Raw genomic sequence first — 24869 nt, forward strand, 5'->3', positions numbered from 1 at the left:
GCTCCGACAATCACAGGTGAATCTCTTGTGATTTACCACAGGCGAGTCAAAGTGTGTTTCCATACTAAATTCATGTAAAGTGTGCCAATACTAGTGACACAGCAAGCTTTAGGTTTTTCTATTTTTCCCTCCCATGGTTTTTTGTTTTAAATTATTAATCTATCATTGGCTCTTTTGTATTTAACACGAGTCTTCTATACAAAAAAACTTTCACTTGATTCCATTTTTTTTCCAGGAGATATTCCACATTATGTACTTACACTTCATGGGTGCCAATAACGACGAGTAGGACTGTACATAAAGGGTTATAATTTAACATTTTGATAGACAAGACTTTCACGATGCTTACTTTATTTTTGGATGGTAGAAATCACGGTCTTCTATGAAGTACCAAGATGGCGGAGAAGGGGACCTTCAGGACGCCCCCGGCTGCTATGGTAAACCTGTTGCATGAGATAGGCGACAAGTGCCCAAATGAACAGTCCAGAGACTGACAAGTGGTAACTCTGTTTGAAGTGGTTAGAGGCTGAGGCAGGCTGTGCAACACAGCCGGCACCTGTCTTGTGTAGAGCAGGCTCAGCTACTGATACCGCACATAGTCCATGCCTTAACAGTCACTAAGTAGGAAGGAGATAAAGAGGTTGTCCAAATTCTAGCGTTTCAGCTCTCTCTTTGGAGCCTTTCTCAAGCAGTATCACTAATAATAAGGCCCACCACAACACGATGCGTTTTGGTGAATTGTCCTGGTCACTTGTCTTGCCAGGGATACTGTCTGGCGATAGTCTCACCACTATATTATAAATCATGTGGCTCCGTGGTTAAAACTGCTGAATAATAACACTGGAGTGGACCGTGGGGTAAAACCAACAAGTACAATGTCTGCAGGGAGTTAGTTTTCTTTGTGTTGGCAGGCTTTCAGGCTGACACTATAGGACTATTATATTGTGATTGCCAGGACACAGTTATATAGGGAGCAATTAGTAGATCATTACGGTTGAGTCAGAAACTATTTTAATATAAAAAGTAATTACACGACAATAAGCAGTTTTCTCATCACATTGTTCTCGTCTTCTTACACCATGGCCTCCATGTGGAGGAGCTTCAACGCTTCGGAGATCTGGGGGCTGGTGTCCATCTGTCCGTACATCCCCACCAGGAAGGCTCTGTGCAGGAGTATGGCTGCGTGTTCTGCGGAGACAGAGAGAACCGATAGCCAAGTACTATATAACATCGCTGCAATGATGGGTAACAAATGGGTAGTCTCATCTTATAAGGTGATTGCATATTGCTAAAAAATTAAATTGCACAAAGATTGGTGGGTATCCAGTGTCCTCTTCATTGTCCTCTCTTCAGGCACCCGGCTACCTGCTCATCTCCATTAAAGTGCATGGGACTGGCTGACGCTCCCCGGCTGGGGCCGGCTGACGCTCCCCGGCTGGGGCCGGCTGACGCTCCCCGGCTGGGGCCGGCTGACGCTCCCCGGCTGGGGAAATGCCAATGCGTAGGGAAAACTTAGGAGGGTGCTCAGCATTGTACCAGCGCCACATCTACTCTAGCCTTGTGATTATGTTATTGGTACAAAACCACATTGAAAAAAAAAAAATGGGTAAACTCACCCTGGCAGAGCAGTGTGTACTCGGGCAGGTTCCTCAGTGCCGTCTGGACTACTTCAAAGTCCCTGCTGCCCAAACAATACATGAAGGTAGGAAGGAAGTCTGCAGCAATACTGGATGCAGAAAAGAGGAAAATGTCATTAAGACTAAGGAAAGGTCTCTATCAAGTTAATAAGTTATCTGATATCAATAAGTAGGGGATAAATTACTGATCGCGGGGGAGAGAAGTCCTACCACTAGGATCCCCACTGATCCTGAAAATGTGGCTGTACAGAGGCCGAGCATGTGCGGCTTCTCTCTGGCCATTCTCTATGTGGTCGCCGGAGGTATTCTGAAAGCAGATCACAGAGAATGAATAGAGAGGTGACGGCACTTTCTTGTGACCAGTGAGGGTCCCAGTGGTCTGACCTCCAGCGATCTATATCGTATTGCCTTTGGTACAACCCCTTTAAGGGGCTTCACTTTGGAGGAATTCAGTGTTGCAACCAGTGTACATCAGCACCCCCATATTAGACCAAATATCTAGGACAAAGCAGCTGAAGAAGGGGGATCAGACACTCAGAAACAGGGCAGCACTTGTAGCAGGTGTGTGTGCACCATGTTTGAGGATGGAGTGGAAATTGCGTCTTTTCTATCGGTGTAATTCCCGTTATTAATATGCCGACCACATGAGCGACTGCAGCTGAGAACAGCGCTCTCCACATCAGAGCTAAAAGGGGAAGAACAATAAATGTAAAAGCAAAAGCTCCGAAAACAAAGCAGCGGCTCTCACCTGGGATTACACTGAATGGCGCGTAAGGCCAGGGTGAAGGCCTGATTGCGGCACGATTCCTCGGCGGAGCTCATAAGTCTCTGAAAATCACTCTGCGAAAGAGAAAAAGAGAGAAAAGGAAGAGGCATGAGACTCTCAGCAGATCTTCAATAATGAAAGCGCAGAGTACAACATTGATTCTCCCCCATACGGAGTTCACACGAGCACAGACGAGCCGACCCCTTGTTACATCGTACTGGTACAGAACAAGATGGCAGCAGCCCCTGCTGTGGAAATAAAAGACACCGAGCCCCCCAGGAATACCGCGAGTGTAGGAAGTACACACTGATCACTTCACAGGCAAGGACGGCCGTACTCCAGAAAACTTCTGCAATCCTGATGTCTGGATAGTAAATCAATTTTATACACTCGGTCTGGATTGTGTCTGACTACTTTTAAAGGGGTTGTCCAGGATTGGAAAAATGTAGCTGTTTTTCTGCAAAAACAGCGCCAACACCTGTCAAGAGGCGGCATCCGGGGCTGCAGCCATATTTTTAATGCTAAAAAGGCCGCCAAATGCAGACAAGCCCAATGACGTTACAATACCACACGTTTACTGTGACGTGTGCATGATTCCTGCCGGCCGTGCCCATGTCTCGGCAGGTTTGAGGGGTCTTAAAGGGAATCTGTCAGCAGGTAATTGCTAGGTCAACTGAGATCTGCTTGATGTAGGGACAGAGACCCTGATTCCAGCAATGTGTCAAATTGTTTACTGGGTGCAGCAGTTGTGATCGAGTCACAGTTTTCTCTGCTGCAGAGCTACGAATGCTGAGCTCTGTATAACCCCGCCCACACCACTGATTGGCTGCTTTCACTGTGTATTGACAGAAAGCGGATAATCAGGGGTGGGGGCGTGGTTGGACCAGGAGGCACGAGACACCTAGTCCTGTAGTGATAATCTCCTGCTGATAAAACACTGATTCTGTTGAAACAAAAAAACACAATGGTAAGTGATACATTGCTGGAATCAGAGTCTCTACCCCTAAATCATGATGCTCTCAGATGACATAGCAAAAATCTGCTGAAAGATTCCCTTTAACATCATAAACGCCAGATAACCCCTGTTAGAGAAGTCACTGTTACATATTCTGGCTCATGGCGGGGGTGGGCGCTATTTTAATGTCCATATGCCCAAACAGGAAACATTGGAAGGGGAGTTTGTCACAAGACAACCCCTTAAATGCATTTTTAAACGGTGGAGATAGTTGTTGGCTGAAAATACGTTAGGCAGACCGGTATCTCTCCTCCATGCACATAAAAAAAAAATTTTCGGCTGAGCATTCATGTGTTTTTAATGGGGAGAAGAAAAAGCCGCTGCCAGACAGTTCTGGCGGTGATTTATCTGCTTTGTAGACAAAAGGGTCAGGCATTATATAGGGTGGCTGGTCCAGCCCAGACGAAATTGACTCTCATATAAGGTGTATAGGGGCATTAAAAGCAGGACCACTTACCAGAGGAGGCCATATTATCGTTCCTAACACAAGGTGGACCTTTGTAGTGATGGCTTTGCTGCGGTTTTCAGAGCGGATTGGTCACATCACATGCAATGGATTGATTTATTCGACACCAGTGCAATCCTTTGGATATGGTTTTTAATAATGAAAGGATGGGACTTGTCGGATAAATAAGTGGAAAGGGCCGAATCATACAATGGTGGAGGGGGTCGGGCGTACTCACAGCGAAGAAGGAGAGGATTTCAGGCCGACGCATGGACATTTCATCTACGTCGCTCAGGACCTGCAGGATGTCTGGAAGAAAAAGAAAAAAAAAAAAGGAAACGAGTCCAAGAGACATCAACTTAAATCCATCACACGCCGGAGAGAAGCTGGGTCAGCGTGACACAATCAGCGGCCGGGATGGAAACGCCGTCTTTCAATCAGGCAATTCATTTTGCAGAGAGAATGAAGTGTGATGACAGATCGGCATGGATCCTGGGAGAAGGGGCCCAGCTGCCAGCTCCGCACGGCTCACATCGCCTCGGGCAATGCTTTGGCTTTCAAGAACTGATCAGATTGCAAGCGGACTCAGCCGTGGATGCAGAATTACCAGCAGTGTAACCGAGGTGCATTAAATAAGAACAAAAAAAAAAGAAAATCAAAAAACTCTACAGATCTGGATCGCTCCTGGGATTTCTTTAATTATATTTGACTCTTTCTAAACTTCTCTCTAATAAATATAGACTGCTGCGTTCTTACAAAGCTTCGGAAATATCAGAAGTTTTCTGGGACGCAGCAACATATTACCCAATACATCTTCAAGCCAATCCGTGTCCATAAAAAAATGAAATGTCTCGGGACTATTAAATATTAAAGGTGTCGGTTCACCTTTAGCACCACAGTGAATAATTCTATACATGGAGGTGTAAGCAGAAAAGCTTTGATCATACTCTTTACTTACTATTGTTGCTTAGTTTGTCCTCGTTAAGAGAAAAAAAAAATTGGAGAACTCAAATTAGAGATTGCCGGATGGTGTTTCGCTAGGGTACGCCATCACGTCACAGCTGGTACAATGGTGCCACGTCACAGCTGGTACAATGGTGCCACGTCACAGCTGGTACAATGGTGCCACATCACAGCTGGTACAATGGTGCCACGTCACAGCAACATTGCACCAGGTGTACCAGTTCTCCTCCTTCCAGATCCAAGATGTGTAAGATAGGCCCAAGATACATGGGCCAAACCATCATATTGTGTCTTCTCATGTGGTTTTCCTGTCTCCGTGTTAACAAGGCCATAGAACAAGTTGTCCATGACCGGCATGGAGCATGTGTCGAGGCCCAGACCCAACTGACCACAGCACACCACCCTGTATCCGCCAGACCTTAGGGCGGTGTCCCCAACAGATCATATTTCCAGTATTTCCTTAGTATTGCACAGGGGATCATTTGAGCAATGCTAAGGAAATCCTGATCTGTTGGTGGCATTTGAGGACTGGAGTTGGGAACGCTGCCTTAAGTGACCTTAAACTAATTGACTAGTGACCCTATACTGCTGACGTTGGAACAAATCTGTGGCCTATTAGTTCTTGTAAAACAACAACTCCCAAGTTGCCTTGATATCACTTCAAAAAGCTGCAGATCACAACTTTGGAGGAGTGGTTCGTCAATTGGAATGGCACCATATACTAGATTTTCATCTCTAGATGACGCTCTTCTTGCAATGCTTACCCTCTACCGTATGGCTGCGTGACATCCTCTTCAGGTAAGGAGCCATCTCGGCTGCAGTTAAAGGTGTGAACATGGACACGCTGACCAGGGGAAGGGAACCTGCAGCCGGTTCATCTGTGCCAGAGCAAAGACCAAAACAAATACTAAATATACAGAAATCATATAGTTACATCATAGCATCAGGTCACACCCCCGAGGAGCTAGGAGTGTCATATAACCTTACTTCCAAGTCATCCCTGCATTTAGCTAGGAAAAAAAACATCATATAAGAAACGCTTGAAATGTTATCAGCTGAGGTTCCTTTAGCTATTGTACATTCCTGGATATTGGGGTGGCCCCCAGGGATATCCAGTGATCATGCCTATTATTATAAGGGACCTGTCATAAATCATGGATGGGCTCCTTCATTACGAATACCCATGTTTCACCCTAAACCACTGCAGTGTTTCCTAGAGAACACACATTAAACAGGAGCCCGGAACGATGACCAAGATGAGTAGTCACCAATGCGGCTCTTCAGCGACTTCTTCTCGCCCGGCTCTGCATCACGGACATGTCTCTCCCTATAAATACATAGGGAATAACCTGTCAATCATGCAGAGCCGGGCGGGGAGAAACAGGCCCGGTGACTACATAGCCCAGTCAGCTCGTATTGGTAACTATACCTATGATTGGTGAAAATACATGTGGATAATTGTTATGCACAGAAGTCAGGAAAGTTTTTGGTTTCGTTCTTAGGTTGTTTCACTCTCTGGCTCAGCTGACAGAGGATAACTGAAACTTAAACATGAAGTTTTAAAGTTCCTTATGACTTTCTTGCCTTTTTGCAGCATCTCAGTATGAAGGTGAATGGTGGAAACTAATTGTGTAAGTTACATACCTTCTTTGTCTTCATCTGCGCTCTTCTCCAGAGTCCCACCTCTACTGGGCAAGCTCAGTCCTGCCAGGAGAGACTTAAGGGCTGTCAGGTCATTATTCTCAGATGACAGACCGCTGTAAGAAAATATATCACCAAGTTATAACTTATCGACAGGGGTCAATAGAAAGTGATTCACATATTACAGCATGGCTGACCCTTCTTTTGACCTGCAAAACGACACCCCGAGGTAGTGGTTCTGTAACCTGTGGTCCTACAACTCCAAGCATGTCCTGACAGCTGGAGGTCCACGGCAGTAGAAGTATCCGTACGCGTTCGATCAGACCATATGCTGCATCCGCTCTCCTCAGACTGTGGATGTAGAGTTAAAGGAAGACTGGGCATAGCGGCTTTCAACCCCTTAACAACCCAAGGTGGTTTGCACGTTAATGACCGGTCCAATTTTTACAATTCTGACCACTGTCACTTTATGAGGTAATTACTCTGGAACCACTTCAACGGATTCCCCTGATTCTGAGACTGTTTCTTCGTGACATATTGTACTTCATGATTGTGGTAACATTTCTTCGATATCACTTGCGTTTATTTGTGGAAAAAAAAAGGAAATTTGGCGAAAATTTTGAAAATTTTGCAATTTTCAAAATTTAAATTTTTATGCCCTTAAATCAGAGAGATCTGTCACACAAAATGGTTAATACATATTTACCATATGTCTACTTTAAGCACAATTTTGGAACCAAAATATTTTTTTTTTTTTTTTTTTATTAGGGAGCTAGAAGGGTTAAAAGTTGACCAGCGATTTCTCATTTTTCCAACAAAATTTACAAAACCATTTTTTTAGGGACCACATCACATTTGAAGTGACTTTGAGGGGTCTTTATGACCGAAAATACCAAAAAGTGACACCATTCTAAAAACTGCACCCCTCAAGGTGCTCAAAACCACATTCAAGAAGTTTATTAACCCTTCAGGTGCTTCACAGGAATTTTTGGAATGTGGAAAAAAAAAAAAATGAACATTTAACTTTTTTCACAAAAATGTTACTTGAGACCCAATTTTTTTTTATTTTCGCAGGGGTAACAGGAAAAAATGGACCCCAAAATTTGTTGTGCAATTTCCCCTGAGCACGCAGATACCCCATATGTGGGGGAAAACCACTGTTTGGGCGCACTGCAGGGTTCGGAAGGGAAGGAGCGCCATTAGACTATTTGAATGTAAAATTTGGTTGAATAATTAGCAGACGCCATGTTGCGTTTGGAGAGCCCCTGATGTGCCTAAACAGTGGAAACCCCCCACCATTTTGGAAACTAGACCCCTCAGGGAACTTATCTAGATGTGTGGTGAGCACCCTGAACCCACACGTGCTTCACAGACGTTTATAACATGGAGCCGTGAAAATAAAAAAATCTAACTTTTTCCACAAAAATTATGTTTTAGCCCCAATTTTTTTTTATTTTCACAAGGGGAAGAGGAGAAAATGGATCACAAAAACTGTCATGCAATTTCTCCTGAGTGCACCAATACCCCATATGTGGGGAAAATACAGTGTTTGGGCGCACGGCAGAGTTCAGAAGGGAAGGAGCACTGTGTGACTTTTTGAAAGCAAAATTGGCTGGAATTGAGAGCAGACACCATTTCGCGTTTGGAGAGCCCCTGATGTGCCTAAATAGTGGAAACCCCTCACAAGTGACCCCATTTTGGAAACTACACTCCTCAAGGATTTTATCAAGGTGTATAGTGAACATTTTGAACCCAGAGGTACGACACAGAATTTGATAACATTAGGTCATCATATTGAATAAGTTGTCATTAGTCTTGAATGCAAGTGCTCGCTACTTGAGTTTGCATCGGGTACTTGGGTATGCACCAAGTATCGCGGGTGCTCGAGTGACATGCTCAAGTCCCCGCCCACATGTTTCACGGTTATTAGACACCCAAAAAAAAACATGCAGGGATCGCTTGTGCATGGCAGGCAATCCCCGAAAGGTTTTTTAGGCCGCAAAGCATATGGGGCGGAGACTCGAGCATGTCACTCGAGCACCCGCGATACTCGGTGCATACCCGAACACCCGATGCAAACTCAAGTAGCGAGCACTTGCGCTCAACACTAGTCGTCATATTGTCATCTTTTTTTTTTTTCACTTTTGAAAAAAATCCCAACCCTAATACAACCCCAACCCTAGGACAACCCAACCCTAATACAACCCTTACCCTAGCCCAACCCTAACCCCAACCCCAACCCCAAGCCCAACCCCAACCCCAAGCCCAACCCTAGCCCCTAGCACAACCCTAACCCTAGCACAACCCTAACCCTAGCACAACCCTAACCCTAGCACAACCCTAACCCTAGCACAACCCTAACCCTAGCACAACCCTAACCCTAGCACAACCCTAACCCTAGCACAACCCTAACCCTAGCACAACCCTAACCCTAGCACAACCCTAACCCCAGAGTTTATTTTTTTACGCCGTTCCTCGTACGGTATAAGTGATTATACGACTTTATTCTTCGGGTCGGTGCGATTACAGAGATACCAGATTCATATCGGGTTTTTATGATTGACAGCTGTCACACACTAAAAGACACATTTTTTTGTAAAATCTAGTTTTTCCATCGCCATATTTTGAGAGCTATAATTTTTCCACATTTTGGCCGACAGTCATGTGACGGCTTGTTTTTTGAGGGACGAGTTTACGTTTTTATTGGTACCATTTTCGGGCACGTGACATTTTTTTGATCGCTTTCTATTCGGATTTTTCGGAGGCAGAATAAACAAAAAACAACAATTCAGGAATTGTTTTTATGGGTTTTTTTTATGCTGTTCCGCGTGTGGTAAAATTGATAAGGCAGCTTTATTCTTCGGGTCAGTACGTTTACAGCGGTACCACATTTATATTGTTTTTCTATGTTTTGGTGCTTTTACACAATAAAAGCTATTTTATAGAAAAAAAATATTTTTTTGCATCACTTTATTCTGAGAGCTATAACTTTTTTATTTTTTGGATGATGGGAGTTGTATGGCGACTTGTTTTTTGCGGTACAAGATGACGTTTTCAGCGGTACCATTTTTATTTATATTCGTCTTTTTGATCACGTGTTATTCCATTTTTTGTTTGGCAGTATGATGATAAAGCATTGTTTTTTGCTTCGTTTTTTATTTATTTTTACTGTGTTCACTAAAGGGGTTAACTAGTGGGACAGTTTTATAGGTCACGTCGTTCTGGATGCGGCGATGGCAAATGTGTACTTTTATTGTTTTGTTTGTTTTTTTTCATAATAATATTTATTGATGGGTACATTATATTTTTATTTTTGGTGGATTATTTTTTTATTTTATTTTTTTAAAATATTTTTACAATTTTTTTTTTTTTACATTTTTTAACACTTTTTGGACTTTACACTTTTTCCCACTATGGGACTTTCACTTTTTACATTCTGATCACCTGTATAGCATAGGGATGGAGCACCATCTCTGTGCTATGCAGGCTGTCAGCGCTGCAGATGCAGAAGATACTTTGGTCATGCACTGTGCATGACCAAAGTATCTTCCTGCTGTCTGGTGACCCGGATGTTGTCATGACGACATCGGGTCGTCATTGCAACATCCGGGAGGCCACGGCAGACAGCGCTGGAGGCCGGGAGAGGAGGCGAGTATCGCGATCACCTCCCCTTGTCCACGCAATGATGCGTTCGACTTCGATCGCAGCATTGCGGGGGTTAATGTGCCAGGAGCGATGCGGGACCGCTCCCTGCACATAGCACCGGTTGACACCCGGTGGCGATCGCGCCCGCACAGCCTGTGTGCGGACTAAATGAACAGGGCGTACTAATACGCACCTGGCTCTTAAAGCCCAGGGCGCAGGTACATATTAGTATGCCTTGGGCTGTAAAGGGGTTAAGATGCCCAATCATTTGCTCTCAAATTATAACCCACTGTCAGAGGTGCCGATTACCCCCGTCCCTATGGATAGCACACACTTATTCGGTCAAAATTTTTCTTTCTGGGGTGGGTGGGGGTTTGAAGAGAAAAAAAAATGGGATAAAAAGGTCATAAGTCATTGGGCGCTAGTTATCACCTTAGCCGTATTTCTCGTGCGAGGATCACATTGCAATCTTCGGACTAACCGTCGTCTCTCATGACCTGAGCGTGACATCTGCATAGAAATGCATTACGCCGTCACGCTCCGGTCAGGAGAGGTGCCGGGTCAGTCCGTGCACTGCGATGCCATCCTCGCACAAGACCTACGGCCGTCTGTCTGCGCCCTTAAAGTGGTTATCTGGCAATATCCAGGGTTGCCCACTTCCACCCACATTGACCGATGACGGTACATCCCGTACTCCTCCTAAGACGTGTTGACGATCAATGCGGAAGTGACACCAGACATTGCCGGACAACCCCTTTAACCACGGGCATGTAATAGAGAAATCACTTACTGGAGGGGATCCGAGTGTTTCTGCAGGAAGGACACAGCAGCCTGAGCGTCACACGTGATGTACTTGTGTATGAATTGGACAAACTTGCTGATGAAGCCGCCCAGCTGCCGGGAGTATTTTCTGTAATTCTGCAGAGAAGATGGAAGATCAGGTCATTAGCCGTCGGTTCATCCTCGCCGTACATATCAGTAATGCGGACTACAGAGCCGGCATCTGTGAGCAGCGTGGCAGACCTGTAATAGTTTGATGAAGGAGATAAGACAGTCCCACAAGGCTTCTTGATATTCACTGTGGAAAACTTGGGGTTGAAGAAGCTCCATGATGCCCAGGATGTGAGTGAAGAAGGTGAGATGGTTTTGCTGCCGAAACTCGTGGAAGTTGAAGTGCACGCGGCCATGAAGCAGAACTGCGATCATGGGCAAATGCCTGAAAGGGCAAGAGATACAGGACTCACACAGAACGGGATCGTTTTATTCAGATACCATAGGAATTAGAAAGGGTTATTCAATCCTTTGAGGTGCCATGCCATCACTTTATAATCAGGGGGGTCCAATCTCTGGGGATGAAGGGTACCCAGCACTGGTGTTGGGCGCCATCCTCTTCTAAGTGTTCTATACATGGTGGCCAGATGAAGTAAAAAAGAACACACCAATGTTGCATCCCCATCATTCTTAGGGTCAGGGGGAGTCCTAGAGACCAGACCTACAACAACCATAAAGTGGTGATATAAAAAGGGAAAACTTCTTTAAAGCAGTTGAAGAGCACTACCGACCTCCGCAGGCGAGCAAGACCGATGTTCTCATGTTTGCACATACCTGACAATACACAAGCATCACGTACCTGTCCTAAGGTGTAAAGTTTCTCCTTGTGGAGAGCGACATGTCTAGCATGCCAGGGTAAGGAGACTTATAGGCCATGTAATCTCCTCTGGGAAATTAAATATGCAGATTGACTCTTCAGAAAGGAAGAGGACTTGAACTCTAGTGTCACCTATTGGAAGTAGCAATCCTAAAAGTCACTATCGACCCTTTAACTTAGGATAAAAAGAAAACAACAAAATTTCAATTTGCAGACACGTGTTTGGTGTGTTGCCCCTCATCAGTGCAAAGCATGAGATCTGATTTGGCTTCATGAGAGGCCCCTTACTGGGGTCTAAGGGGTAATGTTTGCCAGGGTAAGGAGGTTTATAGGCCTTGCAATGCTCCTCTAGGAGCTCATCTCTTGAGGAGGATTACATGGCCTACAAGTCTCATTACCCTAGAATGTCAGGCATGTCACTCTCCAAAAGGAGAAAGGTTAAACCTTAGACCCCAATCAGAGCCTTGTCACATGACTTAGGATAAAAGCCAAACCAGAATCTCAATTTGCAAACACGTGTTTCCGGGGTGTTGCTCCTCTTCAGTGCAAAGCATGATATCTGATTTGGTTGTATGAGAGGCCTCTGACTGGGGTTTAAGTGGTAACATTTCTCCTTGTGGAGAAAGTGACATGCCATACAATGCTCATCTGGCAAATTAAGTATGCAAATTGCTCCACAGGAGGATTGCATGGCCTATAAGTCTCCTTACCAGGTCATGTCAGGACTGTCACTCTCCACAAGGAGAAAATGTATCCCTTTATCCCTTAGAGTCCAGTCAGAGGCCTTTTATGCACTGAGGAGGGGCAACATGTGTCTGCAAATTGAGATTCTGGTTTGGCTTTTATCCTAAATCATATGGCAAGGATCGTTAAAGGGTCAATATTGACTTCTAGGATTGCTACTTCCTATAGGTGTCAGTAGAGTTCAAGTCCTCTTCCTCTCTGAAGAGGCACTTTCCATATTCTGTTGGAATAGGACACACATACGAGTCTTGGCAGGTCTGTAAATATGCAAAGTCATCAGCATTGCTCACCTACCAATGGAGAAGAGGGTGGCCTCGGAGATCCCTTTAAGATAATGAATTGCAGAACAGTTGTAATGCATGGTATGACCGGTGTTGGGCACATCTCAGTGCTGGATAATTTTTAGACCACACAAATGTGAAGTCTAAAAATTATCCAGAATAGTGGTGGAGGAAAAGAAATGGCTGCTCATTACTATACTGCATACCTCAGCAGCAGGATGGGATGTGCCACGGCGAGCTTACGGCAAGCCATGTTGGCGTCTGACATTCGGCTCTCCTTGCAGTCACTGGTGTCGGCCAGAAGTGTAATGAAGCGGTGTATAAGGCCATCCATCTGACAGGAAAGGGGTGCAGAAAGCAGAGCGTTTTATCAGATGTAACATCTCACAGCAGCAGAGAAACACGCAATCATGGCCGAAAGTGAACACAACAGCGATTGTCTGCTCACATGTACAGAAGCGCGGGCAATGGATACATGATGTGCTGAGGAAATGACCCGTCCGCCCCCTTATTCCAGACCGATACCACAGCGGTGGTGCCAACATTCAGAATTAACACTTTAATGCCAGACCAGATACATTTTTTTTGCTTTGTTTTTGCCTCTTTGCAATTCAGCTGCCAAAACTTTTTTTTCGATATATTGTCATTCGCTCTTTTTGAGCAGGTGGAGCCTCCTTCATATGCATTTTTGCCAGCATTATAGGAGCTGGAACCTACTATCCTTCACTTCCCACAGCATGTATTACTCCTGACATTCTCCAATGGCTTGCCTGCACTGCTTTGTAGCCAGGCTCTCTAATATGGCTGTGTACAGTTTGACATACTGAGCAGAAGAAAAGAAACAAGGACCCACTTAATTTAGCTCGACAAGGACCCGTCCCCCACTACTTCCTGTAGAGCGACATGAACCCGTCCCCCACTACTTCCTGTAGAGCGACAAGGACCCGTCCCCCACTACTTCCTGTAGAGCGACAAGGACCCGTCCCCCACTACTTCCTGTAGAGCGACAAGGACCCGTCCCCCACTACTTCCTGTAGAGCGACAAGGACCCGTCCCCCACTACTTCCTGTAGAGCGACAAGGACCCGTCCCCCACTACTTCCTGTAATGCGACAAGGACCCGTCCCCCACTACTTCCTGTAGAGCGACAAGGACCCGTCCCCCACTACTTCCTGTAGAGCGACAAGGACCCGTCCCCCACTACTTCCTGTAGAGCGACAAGGACCCGTCCCCCACTACTTCCTGTAGAGCGACAAGGACCCGTCCCCCACTACTTCCTGTAGAGCGACAAGGACCCGTCCCCCACTACTTCCTGTAGAGCGACAAGGACCCGTCCCCCACTACTTCCTGTAGAGCGACAAGGACCCGTCCCCCACTACTTCCTGTAGAGCGACAAGGACCCGTCCCCCACTACTTCCTGTAGAGCGACAAGGACCCGTCCCCCACTACTTCCTGTAGAGCGACAAGGACCCGTCCCCCACTACTTCCTGTAGAGCGACAAGGACCCGTCCCCCACTACTTCCTGTAGAGCGACAAGGGAGCGTCCCCCACTACTTCCTGTAGAGCGACAAGGGAGCGTCCCCCACTACTTCCTGTAGAGCGACAAGGGAGCGTCCCCCACTACTTCCTGTAGAGCGACAAGGGAGCGTCCCCCACTACTTCCTGTAGAGCGACAAGGACCCGTCCCCCACCACCTCCTGTAGAGCGACAAGGGAGCGTCCCCCACTACTTCCTGTAGAGCGACAAGGGAGCGTCCCCCACTACTTCCTGTAGAGCGACAAGGACCCGTCCCCCACCACCTCCTGTAGAGCGACAAGGGAGCGTCCCCCACTACTTCCTGTAGAGCGACAAGGACCCGTCCCCCACCACCTCCTGTAGAGTGACAAGGACCCGTCCCCCACCACTTCCTGTAGAGCGACAAGGACCCGTCCCCCACCACTTCTTGTAGAGCGACAAGGAACCGTCCCCCACCACTTCTTGTAGAGCGACAAGGACCCGTCCCCCACTACTTCCTGTAGAGCGACAAGGACCCGTCCCCCACTACTTCCTGTAGAGCGACAAGGACCCGTTCCCCACTTCCTGTAGTGAGACAAGGGCCCACCCCCACTTCATCTAGGGCAACAAGGATCTCCCCCACACCCTGAGGAGAGACAAAGACCACTCTCCACTTCCGGTAATCAGTTTCGGTGTTTTTGCTGCTAGGGACACACCTGGTGACTGCACTTATGAAAGGCATTTTTCGAGAGGGGAGACCACATGATTTGTAACTAGACAGACAACCTACAAATCACTTTACCACAATATCTAGCAAATGATGTAGAGATGTCTGACAGTACAGGGAGCATTAAAGGATCTGCGGGGGTTCCACAGATCAGACTTACTCCGGTCATATTGTAACGCCATAACCTGGTTATGGGCGATCCCTCACCTTACAGGTGCTGCTGTCAGCGGCGCCCTCGCTGGTCAGTAAGATTTCTGGCACTGGAGTTATCATCTCCGGCAGTTGCAGATAAAGCTGCAGGAGGAAGTCCCGGCAATGCTTCCCTAAAGAGCTGCGAGATAAACGCCGCATTAGAGGATTTGCGCTGACCTTTCAGATCAGGCTTGTAATAGCGGAGAATCTATTGAGAGGATCAGGTAACAAATGTGTTTGCTTAACGCTACAATCCGAGGAAAATCTAGCACGACGGCCGGATAACACTCAGAGAAGAAGGGCAGGCAGAGGGATAATAGGCTTACAGGGGCCGCGTCCGCCCTGCGGCTGCTCACCTGTTTCCCCACCGCTTTATGCAGTTCGCTAGATGCTCCATAACCTTTCTGATGCTTTCCTGGCTCCCGTGGCAGCAGTTAATGAGCAGCGGCAGGCGAGACTGGATCAGGGGGCAGGAGGTTTCCTCGGACCCCTGGCTCCTGGTCTCTGACTCCGTTATAATAAGATCCACGAGGCAAATGAGCTCCGATGCTTTCAGCTGCAGCACAAACTCCTCACGGCCCTTCTGTAGGAGAGAAACGAGGCGTAGAGGAAAAAAGAACAACGATAAGGAAGAATTCAGACAAACGTGCAGCCAAGTCCGAGTGAGGGTCACAATGCAGCGGCCCGGGACTTTCCATGGCGCAGCGGCCCGGGACTTTCCATGGCGCAGCGGCCCGGGACTTTCCATGGCGCAGCGGCCCGGGACTTTCCATGGCGCAGCGGCCCGGGACTTTCCATGGCGCAGCGGCCCGGGACTTTCCATGGCGCAGCGGCCCGGGACTTTCCATGGCGCAGCGGCCCGGGACTTTATGAGTAAATATGCAGAGCAGCAATCAGCGCTGTTCTCCATGTTTGCTGGTGTAAAGTGCTCCAGGAGGAATGGTCGGGGGTCTCTGGACCTTAATGTGACAGCTTCATATATGCCTATGAGGCTGTTGCGTTCGGGGCCGGAGACCTGCAGCCGGTCCGTGAATTGTGGTCCATACTTTGTCAGAGACACACGAAAGCCCGCATTTGGCCTAAGTTGTGCTTGCAAAATATTGTCCAATGCAGTACCTGTGGAGTGCGCTGGTCTCTTCCCTGCCATATACGTGGGATGTGAACACAAGCCCAGAGAAAGTCCAGAGAGGCCGATGGGTGAAACCTGGGTATAAAGAATCAACATTTTTTGTTATACAAGGCTAAGCTAAGACTTCACAAAGACATAAGATAGCAATATTGCTGCATCGCAAGGAATGATAATGTATGTGGGTGTGCTGTGACCAAAGAGCTGTCGTGACCTGACAGTCGGCAGAAATAAACCACTCATGGATTTCTATGGCACCACATTAGACCATCAGTGAATCCTTATGTCGCGCAGGCACAAGACCTTCTGAGTATATATGGAAAGCAGCAATCACCTCTGTTCTCGATGTTTGCTCAGCAGGATACTAATGCACTGGTGTAACGTGCTCCAATTAGACTGATGGGTCAGAAGAGCCAGGAGGTATGGCCGGAAGGAAGGAGACTGGGACCCCGAGGGAGACTTTACCTACAGGACACAACATGCAAAGAAGAAACAGACAGAAGACTTAAAGGGAATCTGTCAGCAGATTTTTGCTGTGTAATCTGAGAGCAGCGTGATGTTCGGACAGAGGCCCTGATTCCAGAGACGTGTCATTTACTGGGATGTGTGCTGTAGTTTCCATACAATCAGTGTTTTATCAGCAGGAGATTATCACTACAAAACTAGATGCCCCATTCCTCCTGGTCCAACCACACTGCCAATCAGCGGTGTGAGCGGGTTCAGCTTTCTGAGCTCTGCTGGATCTACAGGAAAGAAAACTGATTGTATCACAAATGTGGCACCCAGTAAAGAAAGTGACACATTGCTGGAATCAGGGTCTGTGTCCCTACATCAGATATGGCAGCAAAGACCTGGTGGCAGATTCCCTTTAAAGTGATATTATGTCAAAATCTAACATATAACCCCAGCGTATCTCATGTTGTGCCTTACAACCGAGCCTTAATCCATTTTTTCCCTTCCCTTCTTCCATGAGCCATAACTTTAATTTTTCCATCGATAAAGCCTTACGAGGGCTTGTTTTTTTTGCTACACAAGTTGACATTTTAAATTATACACCATGTACCTTTCCCATACAAGATTCTGAAAATTGGGAGAGAAAAAAATTCCAAGTGGGGAGAAATGTTAAAAGAATGCCATCCCGCCATTGGTTTTTTTGGGGGGGTGGAGGGCAGTTTTCATAGCGTTCATTGAGCTTTAAAAAAAAAATAAAATATGCCCTGAAAATGGGTGGGATTCTCCAGATCAGTATATTTACAGTAATGCCAAACTTGTACACATTATTTTATATTTTAAAAAAAAAAATCGGAACTTTGTAGAAACAAGAAAAATAAAAATAGTTTTGTGTCGTCATATTGTGAGTTCCGCAACTTTTTTTAAAAATCTCCATCAATGGTGTTGCTCGTTTTGTATTTCTGGGTTTTAAATCGCTTTTTATTCCATTTTCTTAGAATCCAAGACGAAAAGATTATTTTTCTTTTTTTAACTTTTTTTTTTTTATTTTAAATTGTAGTTATTTTTAATTTATTTTTAGATTGTAAAAAATATGGCAATTCAAACATTTATTTTTGGTTATTCAAATATATATTCTATTAACTTTTATTTATTTTTGTACTCCTCTGGTGGACTATGGTCGCTTGTACTATATACTGCCCGCTGATCCATACCTCAGTACAGTAGTATCTAGCAAAACTGACCATCTCCTACGTAGCCCAGCTAAATGGTTAAACAGCAGCAATCTGAGCTGGATCCAATCGCTGCTGCTTTTTACATGCCTTGTTCCATGAAAATAGCAGCCGCTGCTGCAGGTCGGGACAGCTGCTAATAACTTCAGGATCCAGGAGGTCCAGCCAGTCGATGAGAAGACCAGAGGAGGGTTTCGCACGAGAGGCTTCAGGGCTGCAAAACAGAAAAAAAGAAAACTTGCATTCAGCCTTTTTTAATTAAGTGTCCACAAGCTCCAGATCTCATGAATCTGTCCATCATGCCCAGTAGTTGGTAGCAGCCTGACTTTTGGGCCCCTTCAATCTCAGGATTGGTGGAGGTCCCAGATGTTGGCTCCCTATTGATCATGCAATGATGCCATTTACCATAGCAAACATAGAAATATCCCATTAAACTCCATTTATTCAGGAGATGAGAATGTGATTTCATGAATTCACTTATCCCCTTTACAACCTTTGAAGTGAAATGTAAAACTAAAAATATAAAAAGTACAAATTATGCACTTTTCCCAGTTCAAAAGTGACAAATAAAAAAAAGTTTAGTATCGTTTCTATAAAAGCGACAAAAACATTGTAGGTATCCCAAAACGGGATCAATAAAAACTACGGTTCAGTGTGCAAAAATCAAGACCTCACCCAGTTAAATCGACAAAAAAACAAACAAAAAAAAAAACAATAAAAAGTTACAAGGTGTCAGAAAAACCTCAATTAGTCTTGCAGAAAACAAACCTTCGTACTGTTGTGTCGACAGAAAAGAGAAAAAAAAAAAGTTATAGCTTTTAAAGATGAGAAGGCAAAAATTAAATTGCAAAAAAATAAATAAATAAATTGCCAAGTCAGGAAAAGTTAATAGAGATGTTCACGTGATAAATTTGGGTAATAGCCTTCTGCTTCTTATTTATTTCACTTTTAGTGCACAGCTATCATCAGTGACCCCCCTGGAGAAGAGTGAGGAGCGGCTGCCATGGAGGAGCGGACTGGAGGGAAGGAAGGGGAAAAAAAGGAAAGGAAGGGGAAAAAAAGGAAAGGAAGGGGAAAAAAAGGAAAGGAAGGGGAAAAAAAGGAAAGGAAGGGGGAAAAAAGGAAAGGAAGGGGAAAAAAAGGAAAGGAAGGGGAAAAAAAGGAAAGGAAGGGGAAAAAAAGGAAAGGAAGGGGAAAAAAAGGAAAGGAAGGGAAAAAAAGGAAAGGAAGGGAAGGAAGGGAAAAAAAAAGGGAAGGAAGGGAAAAAAAAAGGGAAGGAAGGGAAAAAAAAAGGGAAGGAAGGGAAAAAAAAGGGAAGGAAGGGAAAAAAAAGGGAAGGAAGGGAAAAAAAAGGGAAGGAAAGGAAAAAAAGGGAAGGAAAGGAAAAAAAGGGAAGGAAGGGAAAAAAGGGAGGGAAGGGAAAGAAGGAAGATAGAAAAGGTTGTTCACTAATTTCCACAATATGGGGGTAAAAAAAAAATGTACAGTATCGGGAAGGCCAGAGAAAACAGACGTTAGAAAAGAAGCAAAGCACATGAGGAAATAAGTGCAGGACAGAAGTTGCTGATATATTAGCTTTAAAAAAAAAAAAAAAAAAAAAACACCACAGCAGCACCTTGGATACATATAGAAAACATCCAGCCTATATTACAGGGAGGGGCACTCCCGCAGGAGAAAAAAAATTGGAGATTTGGATTAGGCTGTAAACTGTACGTTAGGGGGTCTGAAAATGAATGACGATCGCATTGTGAAATTCGGTGCAAAACTAACTACGAACATGTAAAAAAAAAAAACATTTTTTCCAAGTTGAAATAGCCTGTCTCTTTTGAAGCACTGGCTGCCGCTTTGTCCTCCATGTTTTACCCTACAGCTCTAATTAATCAGATTATATACAGCAAATACCAGATTCACCAGAAAGTTATATCAAAACATTTCCAGCATTGTTCCTATATGGCCTACCTGCAGCTCTCGCTTCCCTTCTTCCCCAGCGTCTCTTCTTGCTCCTGCAGTAGTAGAGAGCTCACCACCGCAACGGGGCCTGTGGCCGTAAAGCGTGTTGTGGTTTCGATAGTTACTGACAGCAGAACGGTCAGAAATTCTTCCAAATAGGGTGACTTTGCTTCGATCAGTCCTTGGAGAACTAAGAATTGTGATAAAATGTGACAAAAGGAACAGAAATTCTCATTATTATATCTGGAGAAGTTTCCGGAGCGCGGCGAGGGTGACGGCGGAGCGCGGCGAGGGAGACGGCGGAGCGCGGCGAGGGAGACGGCGGAGCGCGGCGAGGGAGACGGCGGAGCGCGGCGAGGGAGACGGCGGAGCGCGGCGAGGGAGACGGCGGAGCGCGGCGAGGGAGACGGCGGAGCGCGGCGAGGGCCACAGCAGATCTCAGACAAGTCGTGCAGCCAAAAACATATGCACTGAGCTCCCACCACATCATAAATAGCGCAACTCCAAATGAAAGTATGGGATCAATGCAGTAAGTGAGGGATCCCTCTGGAGACGAGCCTCACCTTTGCTGATCAGTTCAGGTTCCACGTTGCATTTATCCCCCGCTTTCAGCGTGGTGATAATGGCGCACAGCGTGGAATTGATCACATCTGGTTCTCGTCGAAATGCCAAAGCTTCTGCCAAATGCAAAAATCCACCGCGCACTAACAAGTAAAGAGCGCAGGACTTGGTAAAAGAAAGGAACAGTTTGGCAATGCAGTCACACCGAATATGGAGAGCGTTAATCGGGAGTGATGGATTGAGAATATCTGTCACGCTGCTATGTCCCTCTACTAGTGTTGAGGGAGTATGTTCTGTTAACCCTTTTGCCGAGTATGCTCGGGCCGAGCTCCGAGTATTTACAGCTGCTCGGTGATATGGTTGAATCGCTCCCGTGTGCATGATTTGCAACTGTTTAACAGCTTTATTACATGTGAGGAATGTCTTTCTTACACATTCCTCTCATGTAATAAAACTGTCAAACAGTTGCAAATCATGCACACGGGAGCGATTCAACCATATCACCGAGCAGCTGTAAATACTCGGAGCTCGGCCCGAGCATACTCGGCGAAAGGGTTAATAGAACATACTCGCTCAACATTACCCTCTACAGCTTTCATTAACCCCTCCATACATGTCTGGTGTGGATTGTGTTGTACAGCCGACATCTGCCTCTCTGACTGCTGCTGTTTAACCACTTCAAAGGGGTATTCCCATCTCCAAGATCCTACCCCAATATGTAGTAGGTGTAATAATAATAATATTAGCAAATACCTTCAATTAGAAATGTAGTATAGTTCTTCTGATAAGCTATGTCACTTACCCCATGTACAGGGCACTGCAGTAGCTTAGGTATCCATGGTTACAACCACTAACAGCTAACTAATGGTCACTATATGAGTGGTTGTAACCATGGATAGCCAAGCTACTTCAATGCCCTGCACATGGGGTAAGCGACATAGTGAATCAGAAGAACTAGACTGCATTTCTAATTGGAAGTATTTGCTAATATTATTACGACTACATATTGGTATAGGACATTGGAAATGGAAATACCCCTTTAACAGCATTGTTAATCAATCACAGGGGCATGTAAAGCGTTGTCACTTAGGGCAGGAGTCTGTTCTGATGCAGACTGCCCACCTTCACTTCCCTGAGGGGTGCTGATGAGCCCTACTGAAAGTCCCCAGTCACCATAATCTGGGACCTATGAAGCGCTGCCTGGGGCCCTAGTGAAACTAAGGACCTATAGTAGATGAAGAAACATTATTCATTCATTCATTCGTTCGTTCATTCACCATAATCTTAACACACTAAAAAGCAAAAAACAATGCGCTTGTGCACATTGATTTCCTGGTCCTGGCAGTCTTCAGAAAAATGGCGTCAGTGGAGGCGCATGCGCAAATTGACCTTCACGTGGTCTTTAGTAAAATAGCACCGATGGTGGCGCAGATTGAGATCTCGGTTCATCATTGAGCGGTGATCTAAATCTGCGCATGCGCCACCACCATTTTATTGGAAGTTTAAAAGACAAGAGGAGCAGCAGAGTGGCCGTGACCGAGCAGAAGACCCCGTCCCACACAAAGAAAACTTCAAACCCCGATTACACAAAATGGATTTTTTTCACCACCGGTATCGTTTTAATCAATATCACAGTGCAAATATGACTGTGTGTACTTTACTTAGCAAAGTCCTGCAGACAGGTTCTCTTTAAGGAATTACATCATCAGCTGCTTCCTAGTAAGTATGATGGACTGTAATCATGGTCTATTCTAAGGATCGGCCATGAGAAACACGGTGATGAATGACTGACAGCAACACACGGTCCTGAGCAGACAATGCCATAATTGAACAACCCCTTTAATAGATCGTCAGATCGACAAAGGATTGGCAGGATTGTAATCTTTATATGAATAACTTCAAATCTGTGATAAATTGGTTGCAAAGAATTAATAATGTGCATTTTTTATGACATTCCGACATCTAGAGAGACTAAGGGGAGAGAAAAAAACCAAAACAATTGCTGTGTGTGAATTGCAGACATGTAGCGCAATAAATGAGCGTCGTACCGTCACTGATCCGGTGCTTGGATGAATACTGGGCAGCGAATGACTTGAGCTGAGCTTTTAGGGGTCCTTCCTCCATGCCCGGACTGTCCAGCCACTGCAGCAGCTGCATGAGCACTTTAAAGAACAGCGAGGAGTAGGCCGTGTCCTGGGGTACGCAGCGCTGCAAGAAAAATGGGGCACGTTCACAGAGCGACATGGCCAGACTGGTAACGTGGCCAATATAACGCTAAACTGGGCAGAAGAAATTCATATATATAATTAAAGGTGTTGTCCCCTTTCAGAAAACTTTCTGCTATAAGATCTGATAGTAATAAAATAAACTGAGAATTACTCACCCTCCCCAGGTCCATCTCTCCGCTGCTGCAGCCAATCAGCGAGCAGTATACACAGCTTGCTTGCTGAGCCCATGGATTGGCTGCAGCGCTGGACGTCAATGCTGTACACATATAACAAATTATAGAAACTGGGGCAGCAGCAGAATAGCCGCGCTGGACCTGGGGAGGGTAGGTAATAGACGGTTTGGGTTTTTTATACATACCATTGCTTATAGCAGAAAATTTGCTAACGCTTTAATCCACTGCAGGATCCAGGTGGGGCATCCATTCAGGGGCCCCTTTGTGACGAGATCGGTTACAACTGAGTTGCTATGGCGGGTGGGGGGTGCTTACTGGAGGACCCCATCGCTGCAATCTTGGTACAGGCTGAGAATCAGAGCCAATCGTGATTTTTACTACCACGCAATCTTCCTGCTTTCTCACCCCACTCCATCAGGGATTTCTAGACTCTTTCAGGAACAATTTTCAGCAGTTTCCTTATCATCACAGACAGGATTACAATGAGAGGTAACACCGCTATACACATCTGATAATACAAATCACAATGGGCGATGTCACAGCTCCCCTGCTCCTCCTCTCTTCACAAGACCGCTGCACGCGCTCATTAGAGGCTTCAATGCAAAAGATAGTCTCTGTCCATTGTGGCTAATGTACATGTAAAACAATATGAAGTTAGTGCCCGATTCATTAAAAATGGCGTCATGTTCCCCAGTCTTAAGACGCTGCTTCAGTGAGATGTGCCCGATTCATTAATAGGTACATCTTACAACTGACGTCGTCTTCGCCAAAAATGTTACTCCGTCAGAGACCAGAGGACAGTTCTGGAATAATTTAGGCCTCTGAAGCAGCAGACATTTTCCCTTATTTTGGTGGAGCTGGCGGGGAAGGGATAAATATTTCAAGGCATTTTATGTCAGAAAACTGCTGAAAACACTTTGATGACTCGTGTCTAAAATACCCCTAGTGGCCGGAGTGAAAAGTGCAAGATTTCTATATTTATTATTTTTAATACAGATAATATAGGAGAAAAAAATGGCTTAAAAATCCATTTAACACAAAAACCTGATTTGAAACAATGGGTGATTTTGATGATGGCTTCCCTTAATGTGATTAGAGGGGTATTTTCATCTCACAAAGTGATGGCATATTGCTAGAATATGTCAATATTCTATGATCTGTTCTGAATCCTAAGAATGAATAAGTGTTGATGCCCTAACCGAGCCGGGAAACCACAGCCAGCCAAGCACATATATGGAGCAGTGCTGAGGTTCCCCTGCACAGGAGCTGGCAGCCAGCCCCGCACATACATGGAGCAGTGCTGAGGTTCTCCTGCACAGCAGCTGGCAGCCAGCCCCGCACATACATGGAGCAGTGCTGAGGTTCTCCTGCACAGCAGCTGGCAGCCAGCCCCGCACATACAAGAAGCAGTGCTGAGGTTCTCCTGCACAGCAGCTGGCAGCCAGCCCCGCACATACAAGGAGCAGTGCTGAGGTTCTCCTGCACAGCAGCTGGCAGCCAGCCCCGCACATACAAGGAGCAGTGCTGAGGTTCTCCTGCACAGCAGCTGGCAGCCAGCCCCGCACATACAAGGAGCAGTGCTGAGGTTCTACTGCACAGCAGCTGGCAGCCAGCCCCGCACATACATGGACCAGTGCTGAGGTTCCCCTGCACAGCAGCTGGCAGCCAGCCCCACACATACATGGAGCAGTGCTGCGGTTCCCCTGCACAGGAGCTGGCAGCCAGCCCCGCACATACATGGAGCAGTGCTGAGGTTCTCCTGCACAGCAGCTGGCAGCCAGCCATGCCCATACATGTAGCAGTGCTGCAGTTTCCCTGCACAGCAGCTGGCAGCCAGCCCAGCACATACATGGAGCAGTGCTGAGGTTCTCCTGCACAGGAGCTGGCAGCCAGCCCCGCACGTACATGGAGTAGTGCTGCAGTTTCCCTGCACAGCAGCTGGCAGCCAGCCA

At 46.0% G+C, this 24869-nt stretch overlaps 1 protein-coding gene across 3 annotated transcripts in view; it reads right to left on the reverse strand.

The window, feature by feature from the left end:
- Positions 1–994: 994 nt before the first annotated feature.
- Positions 995–24869, reverse strand: part of INTS1 (integrator complex subunit 1) — a 62403-nt gene continuing 38528 nt past the window's right edge. For 2 of the 3 annotated variants that reach the window (XM_073648113.1, XM_073648114.1), the window contains exons 32-48: positions 22565–22724; positions 20519–20659; positions 19965–20145; positions 18096–18219; positions 16658–16788; positions 16314–16401; positions 15554–15780; positions 15213–15336; positions 12992–13119; positions 11136–11328; positions 10903–11030; positions 6471–6583; positions 5591–5704; positions 4102–4172; positions 2386–2477; positions 1617–1726; positions 995–1188 (exon numbers count right to left, since the gene is read on the reverse strand). In XM_073648113.1, coding sequence (XP_073504214.1) covers positions 1073–1188; positions 1617–1726; positions 2386–2477; positions 4102–4172; positions 5591–5704; positions 6471–6583; positions 10903–11030; positions 11136–11328; positions 12992–13119; positions 15213–15336; positions 15554–15780; positions 16314–16401; positions 16658–16788; positions 18096–18219; positions 19965–20145; positions 20519–20659; positions 22565–22724 — 2241 coding nt within the window. In that variant the 3' untranslated portion in view covers positions 995–1072. The remainder of the gene's footprint in view (positions 1189–1616; positions 1727–2385; positions 2478–4101; positions 4173–5590; positions 5705–6470; positions 6584–10902; positions 11031–11135; positions 11329–12991; positions 13120–15212; positions 15337–15553; positions 15781–16313; positions 16402–16657; positions 16789–18095; positions 18220–19964; positions 20146–20518; positions 20660–22564; positions 22725–24869) is intronic. The other variant, XM_073648115.1, reaches the window with a different exon arrangement.

Source organism: Phyllobates terribilis, unplaced genomic scaffold, assembly GCF_046119375.1.
Source record: "Phyllobates terribilis strain yellow unplaced genomic scaffold, ASM4611937v1 Scaffold_9__5_contigs__length_417890890, whole genome shotgun sequence".
NCBI classification, from domain to species: Eukaryota; Metazoa; Chordata; class Amphibia; order Anura; family Dendrobatidae; genus Phyllobates; species Phyllobates terribilis.